The sequence below is a fragment of the Entelurus aequoreus genome, linkage group LG02 (assembly GCF_033978785.1).
Source record: "Entelurus aequoreus isolate RoL-2023_Sb linkage group LG02, RoL_Eaeq_v1.1, whole genome shotgun sequence".
Classification (NCBI taxonomy): domain Eukaryota; kingdom Metazoa; phylum Chordata; class Actinopteri; order Syngnathiformes; family Syngnathidae; genus Entelurus; species Entelurus aequoreus.
In genome coordinates, this window is record NC_084732.1 from 36,215,846 (window position 1) to 36,237,397 (window position 21,552).

At 41.5% G+C, this 21,552-nt stretch overlaps 1 protein-coding gene across 1 annotated transcript in view; it reads right to left on the reverse strand.

Moving 5' to 3' along the window:
- tacr2 (tachykinin receptor 2) overlaps positions 1-21,552 on the reverse strand; it is a 34,529-nt gene that overhangs the window by 4,556 nt on the left and 8,421 nt on the right. The window contains exons 2-3 of the mRNA XM_062067456.1: positions 6,805-6,942; positions 6,412-6,707 (exon numbers count right to left, since the gene is read on the reverse strand). Of these exons, the coding sequence (XP_061923440.1) occupies positions 6,412-6,707; positions 6,805-6,924 (416 nt within the window). The 5' untranslated portion in view covers positions 6,925-6,942. The remainder of the gene's footprint in view (positions 1-6,411; positions 6,708-6,804; positions 6,943-21,552) is intronic.

Genomic DNA, 21,552 nt, shown 5'->3' on the forward strand with positions numbered 1-21,552 from the left:
ACAGTTGGCACAGTACAGCAAACTGACAGTTAATATTTAAACATTTAACATGTGACATTTCAAACAATTTTTAACAGAAATAGTTCATGCACATTCAGATAAATTCTGCAAAATTACAATACATTTTTTTTGGGAGCGCATATTATGTCAAGATAATGGCACTAGCATTGACTTAATTTAAGAATATTTTTCAACATACTGAGAAAAAAGGTCTCATATTTGTTTTTTCTATCAAGAAAAGTGCACTTGTTATTAGTGAGAAGATACTTATTTTAAGGTATTTTTAGGTTCATTGAGGTTAGCTAATTTTACTTGTTTTGGAAAGTCTTGACAAGCCAAATTTTCTTGTTCTATTGGCAGATAATTTTGCTTAGTTCAAGTAAAATGCCCCTAACTTTTGTATTTTTTTTTTCTTGTTTTTGAACACTGACTTTTTGCAGTGCACTGGTTCATGTCCACACTACTCTGTCAGTGGCCGATTTCGTCTGATCAAGAAAGCGAAGTAGTTTTAGATATTATTTACGTCTTATACTCTTTTTTTTCTTCCGTATCTTAAAATTGCTACGTACAACAACAATCCACATGGGACCTTATCGACTAACATCCGACAAATGCTAAAGAGCGCATGCAAACTATAAAATTGCGTCAGTGACGTGCGGTGAGGTTCATGGCTGGTGAGGCACTGACTTCATCACAGTCAGATTTACAAACATATGAACCCTAAAGAGTATCTTATTCACCATTTGATTGGCAGCAGTTAACGGGTTATGTTTAAAAGCTCATACCAGCATTCTTCCCTGCTTGGCACTCAGCATCAAGGGTTGGAATTGGGGGTTAAATCACCAAAAATGATTCCCGGGTGCGGCGCCGCTGCTGCCCACTGCTCCCCTCACCTCCCAGGGGGTGATCAAGGGGATGGGTCAAATGCAGAGGACACATTTCACCACACCTAGTGTGTGTGTGACAATCATTGGTACTTTAACTTAACTTTAACTTTACACTTACAAACTGTAGCACACAAAAAAGCACATTTAATAAAAAAAAACGTTATTATGGTCTTACCTTTACTTATAAATGAAGTCCATGCTCCGCTCCTTTTGAATAAAAGCATCGATAACTTGTTTATAGAAGTCTTCCTTATCTTTCTTCAGTTTTAAAAGTCTCTCTGTCTCGATGGAGATCTTCCTTTAATTATTACCTCCTGCTTCGATTGAAAGTCCAGTTTAGAAAACTGTTTTATTTTAGATACGTAATCCTCCATGTTAAAAGTTCAGGCGAGAGGAAAAAATAAACGATCGCTGCTAACTGTTGCTGCTTGTTGTCACTTCTTCTGCAGCCGAGTAGTCGCAAGAATGATCTCTGGGATCACTACCGCCCTCTACCACCAGGAGGCAGGATTACTGCGAGCCTCAGCCAGTGCGTCTTCGCAGCCGTTCTATGATTGCTCAGCACAAGAAATACGTTACACACATACAGTTGTTGACAAAATACACTGTACATTATATACCTCAGCTAACTAAACTATGGAAATGTATAATATAATTCATATAGCAATACGGTCTCACTGCACAGCAGGCCAGCAGTTAGCCGAGTCATTGCGCAATCCATGGTGAGGCTCAACTGACTGGTGACTCACCGCAAGTCTCTTCTCAGTATTTGAACAGCAAATGTGAAAATTCAGCGATTTTGAATACAAATAATCTAAAACTGGTGAAGTTAAATGGAAAATAACTTTATAGTATAATCACTGGATACATATAACAATTTAATTAATTTTTTTCTTTTTACATTTTTTTTCTTTCCATGATGGCACTTGAGGCCCTGCCTCACCTGCCTCCCCTGACTGCACGTCACTGAATTGCACGTACTATTAGTGGGGGTGTTGCGGGTGATCTACTAATCACTACGCATGTACGAATCATAACAAGTACAAAAGTGGTGCAGACCGCTTTATTTAAATGAGTTTTGTGTGTATACCGTCTGTCACCAAGGAGACACTCATTTACCTCCATATTTACGCCATCATATGGTCCGTCCTGTGTCGTTTTGCCATGTTGTTGGCATGGAGCACACAGATATAATATGTACCACCTTTTTTGGACTATATTGAAGCGTTATCTAGACAACAGAACTTTTGGCAAACCGACGGCGCGCTTTGGGACATGCAGCACAGTGCGTCTGGTCCAGTTGCAAGAGAATGCAGATTGCAGTAAGTTTTTTTAAATTTCAGTTATTAAAGGCCTACTGAAACCCACTACTACCGACCATGCAGTCTGATAGTTTATATATCAATGATGAAATCTTAACATTGCAACACATGCCAATACGGCCAAGTTAACTTATAAAGTGCAATTTAAAATTTCCCGCGAAACTTCCACTTGAAAACGTCTATGTATGATGACGTATGCGCGTGACGTCAACAGTGTTGGGACTAACACGTTACTAAGTAACGCGTTACTGTAACGCCGTTAGTTTCGGCGGTAACTAGTAATATAACGCGTTATTTTTTTATATACAGTAACTCAGTTACCGTTACTGCATGATGCGTTACTGCGTTATTTTACGTTATTTTTATGTAGTATCGGCTAGAAACTGAAGATCTGAGTGTGTTTTATTGGAGCGTTCCGGTGGAAAAGAAGAGGCGTGCTTTCCCCCACCCACAGAAAGCACGCCTCCCCGCAGAAGTCGAGTTTTTTAACATGGAGACATTCTCAATACTTTTCTTTTGTCGAGCACAAAGAAAATAACATTTTAGTTAAATGTAAGTTGTGTCTTGGATCAAAGATCCTATCTACTTAGAGTTAAAGTTAAAGTGCCATTATGTTGCAGCTATTTAAAATAGTTTTGTCAATTTTTTCTGGCCTGAAATAAATTGGCCCTTTGAAACATATCTTTGTCTTTGTGTGTTGTATGTAGACCACATTGCTTTCTGAGTTCAGTGATGCAAATGCATGTCAAGTTGATCAACAGATTGTATTATTCTCCAGTGCAATAACAGTACTGAAGGCTAAAAGGGCATTAATGGGAGCCTTAAAAAAGGGGGGAAAAAAAGAAGTAACTAAATAGTTACTTTTCACAGTAACGCATCACTTTTTGGTGTAAGTAACTGAGTTAGTAACTGAGTTACTTTTGAAATGAAGTAACTAGTAATTGTAACTAGTTACTGGTTTTCAGTAACTAACCCAACACTGGACGTCAATCGTTGAAACGGAAGTATTCGGACACATTGTATCCAATACAAAAAGCTCGGTTTTCTGCGTCTGCCCCGTTTAAGTAAAAAAAATTCATTTCAGTAGGCCTTTAATATATAATATATATATATTTTTATTTTTTATTTTTATTTTTTATATTTTTATTTTTTTATTTTCGCTAACTGCTTATTTGCTATTACTTTTACCATCATATTTGTACATGTCGTATTTGCTGATGTTGCTCTGTTGTTGTGTTTGCTGTTGTTGTTTTTGTCTCTCTGTCTAATCCCCCTCTTGTCCCCACAATTCCCCCCTCTGTCTTCCTTTTTCTCTCTTTCTATCCCCTCCTGCTCCGGCCCGGCTGCACCAAATGATAATATAAATACATTTAATAAAGTCAAAATACAAGTAAGGCAACAGGAGAAGTATCCTACACTTCTCTTTTGTAAAGTAAATCTGAACAGCCGATATGGGCATCTACATCTGCTATATGATTTGCCTGAGAAGCTGGGCAGGACATTTAAAAAAATAAATAAATAAATAAATAAATAAATAAATATATATATATATATATGTATATATATATATATATATATATATATATATATATATATATATATATATATATATATATATATATATATATATATATATATATATATATATATATATATATATATATATATATATATATATATATATATATATATAATAATAATAATAATACATCTTTCATTCATCCATTTTCTACTGCTTGTCCCTCTCAAGGCTGCAAGGGTGGGGGGGTGGGGGTTTGGTGTTGAAAACAACAGTGGTGTGCCGTCAGGGCCAGCAAGGCCTTCTCTGCTGGCCTAACATAACCAGAAATCATGATCATAATTAAAGATACAAGTATATTTTTATTTACTTTCCCTAAATATCTAAAAGTATTCATATTCTTTTCATGTCATATTATGCTCCTTCCAGCGCTGTTGTTTTTAGGTTAGAGTTTGTATCCAATCAGAATTCAGCTAGCTTATATTGCCATGCTTCATCATTTTCAAGATGGTGCCGTCGTGTGTGGCTGGCCGTCTACCGCTCTCAGTCTGGTTTCAGTTTTTGTTAATTTTGTCCTACTGCACTAAACAGTTCGAGTCTCTGCTGGTATATGATCGCCAAGAATTGTTGGCTTTTCGACCACCTATCAAAATTAACTTTTCTTTTGATTTTGGTAGTCCAAATGACCTGCCCCCGTTGCTGTCAGGAATACCAGCTCACCTCTTTCGGTTTCCAGCCCTGAGCTTTCCGCGGAAGCGTCGCCGCGGCACCCGTAGTCAGAGTGTGGTGACAAAAATCCGCACCCATGGTAACGAAGAAAACAAACAAAGGTGCTGAAACTGAACTGACCACCAACTAAGGAAATATCCTGTCACACATAGTCGCACACATACACATTTGGATTAGTTTCACACTCCATGCTTTTGTAAATATTTATATAAATAATAAATACAGCTAAAACGACGTCCCTCCTGTCTGTGCCGTCTTCTTCCCTTTTACACACATAACATATCCAACTAAAACAAAACCTAACACGGGAAACGGATCATGACAGATGGTGACTTAGAGCAGCGTCCATTTTGTTCTCCACAGTCATTGTGGCATCGCTACAGAGTACACAATACCAAAGCAAATTAAGATGGATGGAGGCTTCCTTGCTTTTAAATCAATGAAGACATTGACTTGAGAATGGACTCGATGTGTAGCTTAAAGGCCTACTGAAATGAATTTTTTTTATTTAAACGGGGATAGCAGATCCATTCTATGTCATACTTGATCATTTCGCGATATTGCCATATTTTTGCTGAAAGGATTTAGTAGAGAACATCGACGATAAAGTTTGCAACTTTTGGTCGCTGATAAAAAAAGCCTTGCCTGTACCGGAAGTAGCGTGACATCGCAGGTTGAAAGGCTCCTCACATTTCCCCATTGTTTACACCAGCAGCGAGAGCGATTCGGACCGAGAAAGCGACGATTACCCCATTAAGTTGGGCGAGGATGAAAGATTCATGGATGAGGAACGTGAGAGTGAAGGACTAGAGTGCAGTGCAGGACGTATCTTTTTTCGCTCTGACCGTAACTTAGGTACAAGGGCTCATTGGATTGCACACTTTCTCCTTTTTCTATTGTGGATCACGGATTTGTATTTTAAACCACCTCGGATACTATATCCTCTTGAAAATGAGAGTCGAGAACGCGAAATGGACATTCACAGTGACTTTTATCTCCACGACAATACATCGGCGAAGCACTTTAGCTACGGAGCTAACGTGATAGCATCGGGCTTAACTGCAGATAGAAACAAAAGAAATAAACCCCTGACTGGAAGGATAGACAGAAAATCAACAATACTATTAAACCATGGACCTGTAACTACACGGTTAATGCTTTCCAGCCTGGCGAAGCTTAACAATGCTGTTGCTAACGACGCCATTGAAGCTAACTTAGCTACGGGACCTCACAGAGCTATGCTAAAAACATTAGCTATCCACCTACGCCAGCCAGCCCTCATCTGCTCATCAACACCCGTGCTCACCTGCGTTCCAGCGATCGACGGAGCGATGAAGGACTTCACCCGATCATCGATGCGGTCGGCGGCTAGCGTCGGATAGCGCGTCTGCTATCCAAGTCAAAGTCCTCCTGGTTGTGTTGCTGCAGCCAGCCGCTAATACACCGATCCCACCTACAGCTTTCTTCTTTGCAGTCTTCATTGTTCATTAAACAAATTGCAAAAGATTCACCAACACAGATGTTCAGAATACTGTGGAATTTTGCGATGAAAACAGAGCTTTTTGTATTGGATACAATGGTGTCCGAATACTTCCGTTTCAACAATTGACGTCACGCGCATACGTCATCATACATAGACGTTTTCAACCGGAAGTTTCGCGGGAAATTTAAAATTGCACTTTATAAGTTAACCTGGTCGTATTGGCATGTGTTGCAATGTTAAGATTTCATCATTGATATATAAACTATCATCGGTAGTAGTGGGTTTCAGTAGGCCTTTAATAGCTGCATTATTTAGGTGATAAAACAGACCATTTATTCTCTCCTACTTATCCTGTTAGAGGGCACAGGTGAGGTACAGCCTGAACTTTGGCCACAGTATCTCTTACCTTATAGTAAGGCGTCGAACACCAGTTTAATGTAAAGGGCCGTGTTTTTGAAGGTGCTTCCTTACCTGTCCACTGCGATGGCAGCCATGGAGTAAATTGACGAAAACATGGCGGTGATGGGGAAGAAGTTCTGGAATCGACAATAGCCCAAGCCAAAGTACCAGTCGTTGTGCAGCGCATAGACAAAGTTGAACAGGGTGTTGAACGTTGCCATGGAAACATCAGAGAAGGCCAGGTTGACGATAAAGTAGTTGGTCACAGTCCTCATTCGCCGGTGGGCCAGAATGATCCAGATGACCGTGACGTTCCCAGTGACAGACACCAGAATGATAAGGGAGTATGCTAATGCCCACAGAGCCACCTGAGGAGAGGGGAAAGGTCACAAATGGAAATTGATTTCAGTTTCCTTGCTTTATTCCTGATCTGGTGAGGGTGTGAAAAGTAAGTCTAGTTTTTACCTGCCAGTCAGGCTGCTGGAATTTATTCCCCATGGTCTCATTCGTGTCCTCCATCCAGTCTGGCACCGACGTAGCCTGTACTTCTCTTTCCATGTGTTGAATCAAACTCTCAGTGTCCATGATCTCGTCCTGCTTCCCCTGTTGACATATACAGGTATGTATATTACATTACATTTTGGTCCCTCAAGGTACAATCTGTGTTAATAAAGTGCTAATTATTGGCCACCCAGGTGAGTATGAGTACATTTTCCCGGGCCAAAAAGACTATGGCAATGTACCCAAAGATTCCCAAAGGGGACAAAAGCAGGACATTTGAGTGTGTGAAGGATCAATTCTTACGTTGTCAACCACTTATCCTGTTTAGGGTCATGGGCGACCTGGAGCCTATTGCAGCGGACTTTGGGCAAGAGGCCAGTCAATCACAGGACACATATGGACACACTACCATTCATACTCACACCAATGGGAAATTTAGAGCAGGGCTATTCAACTGGCCGCCTGGGGGCAAAATTTGGTCTGGGAATGACACCATACCAGCCTCTGAGTTAAGTTCAAAACATGGGAGACAATTTTGCAGCAAATTTCTAAAAACATGAGAGTGCTTCTGTTGTATAAAGAAACTTAAAGCACTGATAACAAATTGGCACATTCATTCATTGACTTTTTAACCTTCCTAGGAAAAATACAACACTGGGGTCCAAAATTGTGATTTACGTAACTGAGGCGTTCCTTGAGGCACTTCTTTAAGTCCTTTCCTTTTTGGCAGTTATAATTTTTTTTTTCATAATGTGATTTACAAACCCTGTTTCCATATGAGTTGGGAAATTGTGTTAGATGTAAATATAAACGGAATACAATGATTTGCAAATCATTTTCAACCCATATTCAGTTGAATATGCTACAAAGACAACATACTTGATGTTCAAACTGATAAACTTTTTTTTTTTTTTTGCAAATAATCATTAACTTTAGAATTTGATGCCAGCAACATGTGACAAAGAAGTTGGGAAAGGTGGCAATAAATACTGATAAAGTTGAGAAATGCTCATCAAACACTTATTTGGAACATCCCACAGGTGAACAGGCAAATTGGGAACAGGTGGGTGCCATGATTGGGTATAAAAGTAGATTCCATGAAATGCTCAGTCATTCACAAACAAGGATGGGGCGAGGGTCACCACGTTGTCAACAAATGCGTGAGCAAATTGTTGAACAGTTTAAGAAAAACCTTTTTCAACCAGCTATTGCAAGGAATTTAGGGATTTCACCATCTACGGTCCGTAATATCATCAAAGGGTTCAGAGAATCTGGAGAAATCACTGCACGTAAGCAGCTAAGCCCGTGACCTTCCATCCCTCAGGCTGTACTGCATCAACAAGCGACATCAGTGTGTAAAGGATATCACCACATGGGCTCAGGAACAATTCAGAAACCCACTGTCAGTAACTACAGTTGGTCGCTACATCTTGTGGGAAGCAGATCAGACTCATATCCATATTTAAGTGTTACTTCTTTCTAAACTCCTATAGTCATATAAATAATAGCTAGTATTCTTCCTTCTTTTGAGTCTCATAGTAAGGTGTTGGCCTTCTAGATTGGAATGTGTCAGAGTAGAGATAACTCGGAGTAGTCTAAACAAAGGGAGTGGGGGCGAGGGACAGAGGGAAGATCACGGGACTTCCGGGGGTTGGAGGGGAGACCGAGCTAGACCGATCTGGACCGGGCTGGGGAACGCTGGGGTACTACATTGGTCTCACGTTTGTCCTCTAAGCTTGGAGAATAAACCACAAAATACCAACTACTGCCTGTTGATTGAATATAAACATCAGCTTATTGTCATGAAAAGAATCTGGGAGAGACTAGCAATTTGAATTCCCCATTGGAGGAATGCTGGTCAACGCAACAATTTGGGGGCTTCGTCCGAGATGGCACGCTGTTGATTGATGACTTCTTGCAATCTTCTGGACAGACTCAAATGGCCAATACAAGGTGAGCAGAGCCTTTTTATATAAAATCTGCTTTAGGAGTCTGTCCTGAAGTCTGTAAGTCAAACGCTGTTTTGTAATCCCAGGCACAGATTGGTGATTTTGATAGATTGATTGCATTTTTGCCGAGCCTGCCATTGCATTAAAATTGTAAATAAGTGGTCAACTCAGGCCATTGTGTCTCGATTACCGTGACTGGCAGTTTCATTGACGAGTGAACTAATAGTTGGGTGTAGCTTACCCTGGGAATTTGGTCGTCCCTTAATGAGTTCGGGTTGCAAGATCCCAGTGAGATAAGACACTGAAACGTAAGGAAGCGGGTTCAAAGATCCCAGTGAGATAAGACACTAAAACGTAAAGAAATAGACACATGGCCTTGGAGTGTGACAGACAGGAATGTGATGGCGGTCGGGGAAAAATGTGATTAATCATTACTGTGTAATGATCAATTGAATGGACGGTTGTCGACAATGGAACTAGCAGGTAGAGAGAAAAAAAAAAGAGAAAAAAAGGAGAACGTTCCTTGAAAGGGTTAAGAGGGAGTTTACAATACTCGAAAAGCCGTGAACTCAAACGTCTGGTAAAATAAAATAAAAAAAAAATAAAAAAGTAACTGGAAGTTTTATGGTAAAGTGAAACGCAGAGTGTGTGTGTGCGGGAGTGCTTACGCGTGCTCGTGTGTGCGTGTGCTGCTGAGTGTGTGTGTGTGTGTGCGGGAGTGCTTACGCGTGCTCGTGTGTGTGTGTGCTGCTGAGTGTGTGTGTGTGTGTGCGGGAGTGCTTACGCGTGCTCGTGTGTGTGTGTGCTGCTGAGTGTGTGTGTGCGGGAGTGCTTACGCGTGCTCGTGTGTGTGTGTGCTGCTGAGTGTGTGTGTGTGTGTGTGTGTGTGTGTGTGCGCGCTGGTGAAAATGGAACACTCAGGGAGAGAATTTAAGAGTTTGGCGCATGATAAAAGTAAACGGGGATTACGTGGAAAAACGAAATGCAGCAAAAGAACCGATGATTAATGACAGAATGGACTGATTGGTTTTTTGTCTGCCGCGCATGCGCAAGACAATTCAAACGACCCGCCCAGACTTTGACTAGGACACCGCCCCCTACTCCAGTGACAAGAGAAGGAGGTATTAACACGCCCCCTCTAAGATTAATCCTGCCTCTGAAAATTAACCCCTAACAGGAGTTCCGGGGTTTTGGGAGACCGATCTGGACCGGGCTGGGGAACGCTTAGGTGCTGGGTTGGTCTCAGGTTTGTCCTCTAAGCTTTGAGAATAAACTACAAAATACCAACTATTACCTGGAGATTGAATATAAACATCAGCGTATTGCCATAAAAAGAATCTGGGAGAGACTAGCAATTTGAATTCCCCATTGGAGGAATGCTGGTCAACGCAACAATTTGGGGGCTCGTCCGGGATGGCACGCTGTTGATTGATGACTTCTTGCAATCTTCTGGACAGACTCAATTGGCCAATTCAAGGTAAGCAGAACCTTTCTTTTTAGATAAAATCTGCGTTAGGAGTCTGTCCTGAAGTCTGTAAGTCAAACACTGTTTTGTAATCCCAGGCACAGAGTGGTGATTTTGATAGATTGATTGCATTTTTGCCCTGTCCGCCATTTTACATAATAGTCATGTCATTGTGTCTTGAATCTTTCATCTGTGCCTGATAAAGTTATTGGTTAAAGTCCATCCGTATATTAAATTCGCAAGGTTAAAGTCCTTCTGAATAATACGGTAAAGTTCTTGGTTAAAGTCCGTTCGTATTTTTAATTCGGAGGTTGGAGTCCTTATTAATAATACGATAAAGTTGTTGGTTAAAGTCCGTTCGTATTTTTAATTCTGAGGTTAGAGTCCTTATTAATAATACGATAAAGATTACCGTGACGGGCTGCTTCACTGACGAGTAAGCAAATAGTCGGGTGTGGTTCGCCCTGGGGATTTGGTCACCCCTAATAGAGTTCAAGGTTAAAGTCCTTATGAAAAATACGAGAAATACATTCTCGGGTTACGGATGGGGCATGAGAGACACAATGACCACAGGGTTTGACATGAACAAGTGTGACAGATAGAAATGTGATGGCGGTCGGGGAGGAATGTGATGAATCATTACTGTTTGATGATCAATTGAATGTACGGTTGTCGACTATGGAATTAGCAGGTACAGTTTAAAAAGAAAAAAAAGATAACGTTCCTTGAAAGGGTTAAGAGGGAGTTTACAATACTCGAAAAGTCGTGAACTCAAACGTCTGGTAAAATAAGGAAATAAAAAATAAAATTAAATAAAAAAGTAACTGGAAGTTTTATGGTAGGTGAAACGCAAAGAGAGTGCTCGTGTGTGTGTGTGCTGCTGAGTGTGTGAGTGTGTGTGCGGGAGTGCTTACGCGTGTGTGTGTGTGTGTGTGTGTGTGTGTGTGTGTGTGTGTGTGTGTGTATGTGTGTCAAACGACCCGCCCAGACTTTGACTAGGACACCGCCCCCTACTCCAGTGACAAGAGAAGGAGGTATTAATATGCCCCCTCTAAGATTAATCCTGCCTCCGAAAATTAACCCCTTGTACACGTCTGACCATTTTCTCCGGCAGACATTTTTGACACATGACATTAACACTTTGGACATACTACAATATAAGTCTCTTGCCGATGCATACATGCAAGCCATTGTTGACCTTGCTTTCCCACCTGTACCTCCGGGAGGGAACCTTTGGCCAAACACTTTGGACAAAGTTAACCCTGATATACACGGTGCCAAAAACAACATATGGCAGGGACATTTTATTCATCCCATGCAAAATAGGGCTAATGACAGAGCAACAAGGAAGCAACTACTTAAATTACAGATCTCCGAAGATAAAAAGTCAAAAGAACCAAAAGGTCAAAAATCAGATAGGGTATATTCAGCTGTGGGTGACCTTGCTTTTGAGTTCCAACAGGTGGAGGAAAGAATCCTCAACAGACGTGAGACCAGACGTTTGGACTCGGGTGGTGGACAACACAATAATTCAAAGCCAGTCCGGGGTGGAAACTGTTACATCTGCGACCTGCCGGGTCACTGGCAACGTGAATGTCCTAACTCCTCTGAACGAGACAGTCCCCGGTTTGCAGCCAGAACATCATACCGGCGTGGCAAAGCACGCCCACCGCAGGAGCCCCAGCAGGAGATACAGACTGGCCCCCTGCTGGACATGAGTGTCAACGGACAATGTTATCAGTTCGTGATTGACACTGGCGCCATCCATTCGATTCTGAATACAGAGGTACCAAAGAAACTGTGTGCTTCCTCTTTAAAGGTCGAAGGCTTCGCTGGGGTCACAAGAAGGTTGCCTGTCACCAAACCACTTCCGGTTCAGATTGCTGGACACACACTAAAGCACCCCTTCGTGATTGACCTGCACACACCCTGCTTAATTGGTAATGACCTCCTTTACAGACTGTACCCTGACATTCAATATCGCACAGAAGGAACCTTCCTGGTGTTACCTGAAGGCTCAACCACCAAGCTGCGACACCACTACCAAGGCTCCTCCAGGAGCTCATACCACAGCCTGAAACAACAGGAATGGCTGACATCCAACTGCTCTAACAGTGAAAACCCTGACTGGCTGAGATGCTTCCGTGTGTTATGCCACCCGACTTGCCATATGTTATGATTATTTATATATGTTGGAACTCAAGGTGTGGCTGCTCATGTTGACCTATCTTTGCAACAGCTAGCATGGTATAAGATGGACACAATAGTGTCCCACATTGTTCCCTTGCTCTCTGTCTCGCCTACAAAACCAAAGAACTTAGGTGCAATGATAAGACACGGCGTAGCTGCCACACATTACACCGACACCCAAATACCACATTTTCAATTGTTTAGGTTTAGCCCATGGTTATGTTAAACACATAACTATGGGCTGCACTTTAGACACCTGTAGGCTACGAGGAGCTAGCAGCTACACAACAGCTGAGCTAAAACGACACATTACACATTTAAGCATATCAAATAATTATAGTTGCTCATTACATACACAAAGTTGCCATGGCAGAAGTCTGATAGAAAGTATTCAGTAACAATCGTGTCCACATCATTCAACTTTCTACAACATGAGCTTGACTTAATGAATTATTGGGGCCACCAGGTGTGGTAAAAATTCAAAATACTATTGCTAAAGCATCCGCCATAAGGGTAGTATTTTTCTAGTATTGGTGACAATATAAATATAAGCATATTTTGTTACTTTCGCCATATTGAATAAATTACATAAAAGATAGGGTTTAGTTGAGTTTGAGTTATTTGTGATATTGCTAAAGGGTCCCCTACCCTAACAACACCCCTCAGTGGACTACAGAGGCTAAAGAGACAATCATTGACCTCAAACATGACCTGTCCTCCGCTACTTGACTATTAGCTGACCTTTTTCTTAGATGTTTCTGAAAGTGATAGTATGACTAACACAGTCCTTTTTTCAGAAACAGAAGGGGGTGAGTGAGGGTGGATACAGACTCCTTGGAACAAAATCGACAATCATCCGACTCTGACACATTCCATAGTTTTAACGTTTTTACCGTGGGTAAGAAGTTATAATTAATTTTAATTTGAAAATAACGATTTTGCACATCAATAGTAGTTTAGTAGATCAAATTTAGAATATGGAGGAGGTGAGGGTGAACCATGTATAGTCTTTGATTTCACTGATATGATCAATACGGTACAAGGGAAAAGGTACGTACTGACTTGTGTTGACAATCACAGTGGTTGGCCGGAAGCAACAACAACCTCAAAAGAGGATGCAATATCAGTAATTAAATGACTTGTGAATGACCTAGTACCCCGACATGGTTTCCCCAAAAAGATTAGGTCAGACAACGGCAACCATTAAAAAAAAAAAAATTACTTAGCCTTGGTCGAAAAGGCTTTCGGACTAGAACACAGGTTTGGGGTACCATCCTGAGTCCCAAGGCAAGGTTGAAAGGATGGACCAGAACATAAAAAACTAATTGGCTAAAATCTGTGCACAGACCAAATTTAATTGGATTGACATGTTGCAATTAGCGTTAATGATCATTCGAAGGTCCGGGAATAAAATTGTTTTACTGCCCTTAGAGTTTTTCACCCTATTTGCTGCATACAGGTCAGCGCTTCCCAGGACCAGCAGCCCACCATGGAAGGAGGACTCAGCGTAAAACCAAAATGGTATTTTACACAAAAAATTGCAGAATTTGTGTGCCAGTTCTTCTGTACAGATTCCCTTCCGCCCGCTGAGAGGGTCAAGATCAAGGTCATCAAACGCAAGTGGACGGAGCCCAGGTGGACTGGTCCCTTCAAGGTCGTGGAACGGACGTCCCACGCCCTTCGACTGGCTGGTAAAGGGGACACCTGGTACCACCTCTCCCTGAGTACTACTGCTGAAGAACCTGACAGATTACCAGCGGATGTCATTGCTGACATCGCCACAACATCTGCCCCCCAGCCCAGGAGACGAGAGAGATTTTCTACCTACATTACTCTTTTCAACTTCTATATTGTATATCCTTGTGTGAGACCAATCCAGTATGCTAAATGTTTCTTAGTTTTTCTTGCTTGTTTGCAGCATAACTATCTGTGTCGTTACATTAAGTGAAAAGTTTGATGTTTATCCCCGTTTTGTTACCTTAATTACTCTGATATTGATAGACGAAAGGCAGGATGTTACACCCGGTAGTGTTCCCTGACGGACTGGTGCTTGGGCGTGTTCTACTGTCTTTGTGTCTCAGTTCATCCTTCCTGACGACAGTGACTGACAAGTGTCTAAGAACATACAGCGGACTTTAAATAGACTGGGTCAAATGGAATATCAAGACTTTCTTTTGACCTGTGCAGTGTGATTAAGTACGGGGGACACAATAGCTATTACCGTGGTAATAACCTCTATATTTGTTACGACCCAACCCTGAACCATTGGTGTCGGATGCAGACAACATACTCTGGTAAGTTGTGCCCATCGTCCCTTTTATGTTGTTTTGGGGGTTGACCTGACTGATACAGACGCTAAAGGAATTATTAAAATTAATGTCCTTGAGAGGGCGTTAACTACCTCTACACCCTCTGTAGCACCTAAAGTACCACCCCACCTCGGTGGTGTTTCAAAGGCTCACATCTGTGCGTGCTAATGACATCACCACCGAAGGCCTGGTAACTTTGACCTTTGACCTTAGGAGCGGGTGCAGACAACCTGTGGCTCAGGTGGATGCCAAAACCTGGGTGACTGTGTTGCTTCTTCCGCTGGATGTCCCTTTTCCCACACTTACCCCGCCCCTTTTAAGTTGACTGACATGTGTACCCTTCTGTTGACAATGCCACCCGACTTCTTCCCTTTGTGGCCCAAAAGCTGAATTACACGCGTTTTCAAATTACAGGACCCTCTTCGTCCCCCAACAAATTGGGTGACATCAACCGTTACTGGTGCACCACACTGATAGATGGCTCTAGGATAGGCCCTTGGGCACAAGCTGACTTATTCTGGTGTTGTGGGAAGCACAGATTGTACATTAGAATCCCGACGTCAGTCGTTGGGCTTTGTTCTATGGTTAGACTGGTGACCCCACTCACCAAATTAACACCCCTTGGAACTCCTGTTTCAGCGGCCTCTCTAACTCCCCGCCGCCGTTGAGACTAACCAACCTGACTCGTGACGCCGTTGAGGGACTTGCTGAACAACTTGCCCCGACCTCCCTCAGGGCCGTTCAGATCCGCATAGCCCTTGACCGCATCCTAGCCAAGGAAGAAGGAGTGTTAGCAATGTTTGGTGACCAATGCTGTACCTTCATTCCTAACAACACTGCCCCTGATGGCTCAGTTCAGAGGGCCTTAAAGGGCCTACAGGCCCTGTCTATGGAACTACTGAAGTTTCAGGGGTCTCTGACCCCTTCAAAGATTGGCTTCAAAGCACATTAGGCAGGTGGACTGACCTAATTAAGTCTGTCTTGGTCTCCATTCGGAGTTTTTTTGGCCATCATAGCCTCATGCGGTTGCTTTATCGCCCCTTGGGCTAAGTGTCACTAAAGGGGGTCTAGCAAAGTGGTAACTTTAAGACTTTAATGTGGGGCGTGCTTTATAAAGTTGAAAAGCCAGCATCTGTGATGGTATGGGGGTGTATTAGTGCCCAAGACATGGGTATCTTACACATCTGTGAAGGCGCCATTAATGCTGAAAGGTACATACAGGTTTTGGAGCAACATATGTTGCCATCCAAGCAACGTTACCATGGACGCCCCTGCTTATTTCAGCAAGACAATGCCAAGCCACGTGTTACATCAACGTGGCTTCTTAGTAAAAGAGTGCGGGTACTAGACTGGCCTGCCTGTAGTCCAGACCTGTCTCCCATTGAAAATGTGTGGTGCATTATGAAGCCTAAAATACCACAACGGAGACCCCCGGACTGTTGAACAACTTAAGCTGTATATCAAGCAAGAATGGGAAGTAATTCCACCTGAGAAGGCTAAAAAATGTGTCTCCTCAGTTCCCAAACGTTTACTGAGTGTTGTTAAAAGGAAAGGCCATGTAACACAGTGGTGAACATGCCCTTTCCCAAATACTTTGGCACGTGTTGCAGCCATGAAATTGTAAGTTAATTATTATTTGCAAAAAAAAATAAAAATGTATGAGTTTGAACATCAAATATGTTGTCTTTGTAGTGCATTCAATTGAATATGGGTTGAAAAGGATTTGCAAATCATTGTATTCCGTTTATATTTACATCTAACACCATTTCCCAACTCATATGGAAACAGGGTTTGTATGTATTTATACAACACACATCCCACGCACGCGCACACACACACACACACACACACACACACACACACACACACACACACACACACACACACACACACACACACACACACACACACACACACACACACACACACACACACACACACACACAACATAGAATTTTCTCTCCAGCGTGTGTCTTTGCAGCGCAAACGCCTCTCTCACATCCATTCGTGCGTAACTGTTCCATGCACATTTCACACTAGCTAAATATAAAGGTTAAACCGCGGTTGTAAAAAGACTTTCAGTCTTGATAAATCATGTTGCTGGCGCTAAATGATTATATATATTTGCATCTTTTCCTCCCAGAATTGTGGGTGTTCTAATAATCAGCATTTATTTTCTATATACAGAATGAAGACAGACACGCTAGATTGATTGATTATGTTGCTGACTTAAAAGGGGCAAACATCTGTGCACAAGCTTAATGGATCAGCTTTGCGTGAGCTATCATGTTTGCATGTGTTTTAATACGTGCAAACCTTTAGTACATCAGGCCCATAGCAGTTTTCACATAAGACTTTCAAAGTAACAATCCAATGTACACCTAAAGGTGCATCTCAATGCTTTTATTGACCTTTCTGTCCTAACCTTTTATATACTCCCCTTGTAAATCCACCAGTTTCTTGTTGAATATTGCACAAGTCTCAAGAACAATCCAAGGTGTACAGTACAGTTTATGGGCTACAGCAACTGCTGGAATGGAGGCTTTTTTTCCCTCTGCTCTTGATTGGAAACACAGTAAACACATAGTGTTACACCATTAAGGCATAAGACTAATGTAGCCTTTATGTCGAATGAAGGAATGTCACATAGCGCCAAGCATGTCCCTGGAGGCCATTTGGAATGAGCACTTTGGAAAGAACGTTAGCAGTACATTTGCTGTTAATAACAAGCCTTCCCATCCAAGCACACTCCACATAACTACTAAATACATCACTTCATAAATCACTTGTGTGAAACATGAGAGACTGGAATAGAATTCAATTTTTAGACATTTTTAAAAATCAATTTGTGGTTTAATTGAACTTCTAATGCACTTGTTGGGTGTCAAGATAGTTAATAGCCATGCTCCTCGCCAACATGTTGCTGACGTGACAACCCATTTGTCTTACAGAAGCTCACTGGAGGAGTTGGCTCTCTAATTCAATGTGCTCCAACTGACCTTTAGCGAGTTACAATCTATACCCCTTAGTTTATTAGCTTGCTAACTCTACCTTTAAACACTGCAGAACTGCCTCAATCGAACACAATTTATTTTGTTACTTCCATATATGTTTTAATTGCCAAAACGATTTCCCAAGAGAAATTTAAAAGTGAATTAATTTGCTTTGTAAACATTATAAAATTATCATTAATTGCACCGACAAACCTTGGTAGTTTGTCGATTATTGTACAGATTTCTCCCAGGGCCAATTTATGTGGCAGGATTCCCTTGTAAAAGAGATTATTCATCTCAATGGGTAGTCGTAAAAAAACAAAAAAAAAACCCTACCTGTAGCATTCGGCGACAGTGATAGGCAGCCTAACGTCAGAAACATTTATTTTTTAAAGTCAAGTTAACAAGTAATTGTCAAGACTTGGACTTTGGGGTTTGTTTTCCCGGAAGGCAACGGAAAGTTGGCGCGGGCAAGGCGTGAATGTGAGTACATATTTTATTTAACACTATCAAAAAAGAACAAACGAAAGGCGCGCACAAAGGCGGAGAACAAACTTGACTATTGAAACAAAACTTGCACAAGAGCAGAAACTATAAACAAAAACTTACTTGGCATGGAACGGTGAAACAAACAGCGTGCACTGAGCAAGGAATCGTAAACATGGCATGAAGCAGAGTGATGATAATGTCGCCAGGCCGACTGCCTGGCAACTGAAAGCTTAAATAATCGTGACATGATTACAACAGGTGCGTGTGTCCAAAAGAGTCCGGTGCGTGAGTCCAAAAACAGGTGAAACTAATAAGTAGTCATGGAAACAAAACAAGCAAGAGTGCACAACCAGGAACTAAAAAGAGTCCAAAAAATAAACAGCACATGGCCAAACAAAAACATGATCGACAGACATGACAGTAATACAGCATTTTGGAACAAGGATGAAGTTATAGAAGAAAGGTAAAAATATAATACATCTCTCTGTGGCAGCATAAGAGAACATTATGTGCAGTATAAATTTCACTTTTGCATCTCATTGCATATAACTGTGGTGCGTTCAAAGCCCTTTGATTACAGTTACAAACACTGGTGTTACCAGTTTTTAAAGACAGGGAGACTGAACTCCCAGGAGATGTACTGATATCAATATAATCACACTGATATCAATATAATCGTCATAATAATAATGATGTATTATTATGGTTCCTATTATCCACTGATGATAATTGTATGTGTATTAGCTAATCTCTACTATGTGAAGTAAAGGAAAACTTGGCAGATTTCTAATTGTATTTAAGTGAATAGTGACTGGTTGTACTGTATTATTATTTCAGTTCCTATTATTTTCAATTTGTTGGCACAATTTTGTGTATATATATATATATATATATATATATAAAATACATTTCAAAACAAAAACAAATTATTTAAGTGGTTTGTCAAGATATGTCCTCGATACTGTATGTTAATTGTTCTTAATTAAAAAAGCTTATTAAGGTTGTTTCATGTGTTTTTAGAAAGCCATTCTAAACCAAATCAATGTAATATTTAATTTTTTTGTGCATTTAAACATACCAAGTTGCGGGGCGGCCACTTTGGGTTTAGGGTGGAATGGGGGGCCCTTTGGGGTCTTGTGTAATGGAGCTCAGAATTTAGTGCCATGCCCCTGTGAATAGTTTTTGCTTTAGTTTCGTAACTGTATACTATTGACTTTGTTTTGATTCGGAATGTACCGATCGATCAGCCACCGATCAGTATCGGCCGATTTTTGTGAAAAAGTACATGATTGGCCATTGTCTATTAATGCCTTTTAATGCTGATCACAAACACTGATCCTTTCTCTGGCTGACAAGCAGCTGGCATCTAATTAAGTGTCTCCATACACAGTGTGGAGCCGCTCCCCTAAGCTAATAATAATCACCTACATTGCAGCAAATAAACTGCATGACTAATTTTGTCCGCCAACTAGAGCAGATTAATCTCGTAAATTTAGACGTTGCGGACACATCTGCTAGCGTTAGCTGTAGCGAGCTAACTAGCCCAGCTTATAGCAGCCCTAAGTGGCCTATAAGCAACGGTGAACCGGTTGAGACGCATAATAGATTTAGCCCTTTAGCTAGTCCTACACCCCAGTCTACCGGGCACCACACCTTAGTCACATCACCCGAAACATAAAGCTTAGCAAACAATTAAATGCCTACTGAAACCCACTACTACCGACCACGCAGTCTGATAGTTTATATATTAATGATGAAATCTTAACATTGCAACACATGCCAATACGGCCGGGTTAACTTATAAAGTGCAATTTTAAATTTCCCGCTAAACTTCCGGTTGAAAACGTCTATGTATGATGACATATGCGCGTGACGTCAATCGTTGAAGCGGAAGTATAGGTACACCATTGTATCCAATACAAAAAGCTCGGTTTTCATCGCGAAATTCCACAGTATTCTGGACATCTGTGTTGGTGAATCTTTTGCAATTTGTTTAATGAACAATGAAGACTGCAAAGAAGAAAGTTGTAGGTGGGATCGGTGTATTAGCGGCTGGCTACAGCAACACAACCAGGAGGACTTTGACTTGGATAGCAGACGCACTATCCGACGCTAGCCGCCGACCGCACGGATGATCGGGTGAAGTCCTTCGTCGCGCCGTCGATCGCTGGAACGCAGGTGAGCACGGGTGTTGATGAGCAGATGAGGGCTGGCTGGCGTAGGTGGATAGCTAATGTTTTTAGCATAGCACTGTGAGGTCCCGTTGCTAAGTTAGCTTCAATGGCGTCGTTAGCAACAGCATTGTTAAGCTTCGCCAGGCTGGAAAGCATTAAACGTGTATTTACAGGTCCATGGTTTAATTGTATTGTTGATTTTCTGTCTATCCTTCCAGTCAGGGGTTTATTTATTTAGTTTCTATCTGCAGTAAAGCCCGATGCTATCACGTTAGCTCCGTAGCTAAAGTGCTTCGCCGATGTATTGTCGTGGAGATAAAAGTCACTGTGATTGTCCATTTCGCGTTCTCGACTCTCATTTTCAAGAGGATATAGTATCCGAGGTGGTTTAAAATACAAATCCGTGATCCACAGTAGAAAAAGGAGAGAGTGTGGAATCCAATGAGCCAGCTTGTACCTAAGTTACGGTCAGAGCGAAAAAAGATGCGTCCTGCACTGCACTCTAGTCCTTCACTCTCACGTACCTCATCCACGAATCTTTCATCCTGGCTCAAATTAACACTAGAAGTCCCAGCATTTTTCTGTCTACCTAGAAGACCCAGAGAGGGGTCATTTGGCCCGACGCTTTTCCCGAATACACTAATCACTCATTTTGTTATGGTAATGAGGCTGTTAGGGGCAGTTTGTCTAGGTAGACAGAAAAATTATACATGTGGGAAATGCCGAAAGGAGCAATGGCAGTGCCAGGATTGTGAGTGACTGCTCAAATGTATGTCAGTCACGTTTACATGGACATGGTTTTTCATTCTTTGTAAATATGCTTTTTTCTTTGTAAATTTTTTTTTTTAAACTATTTTTGGCACACAAAAATAACAATTGCTTCTGCAACAACCCTCCACACCAAAACTGGGAAAACAGTTGCTTTTTCATTCTTTGTAAATATGTTTTGTTTTGTATTTTTTTTAACAATAAATGTCAGAGTGTTGATCCCTTCATTCTGTTGATCCTTGCAAAAACACACACAACCTACCTCAGAACTAAAGCTTGAGCTGTAAGGTCCCCTCCCCCACACAGGCTCAAGTGGCCCCCTGCCGTGTGCCACTAACAGCCACATTTTCATAACAAAAGGAGTGTCCACAGGGG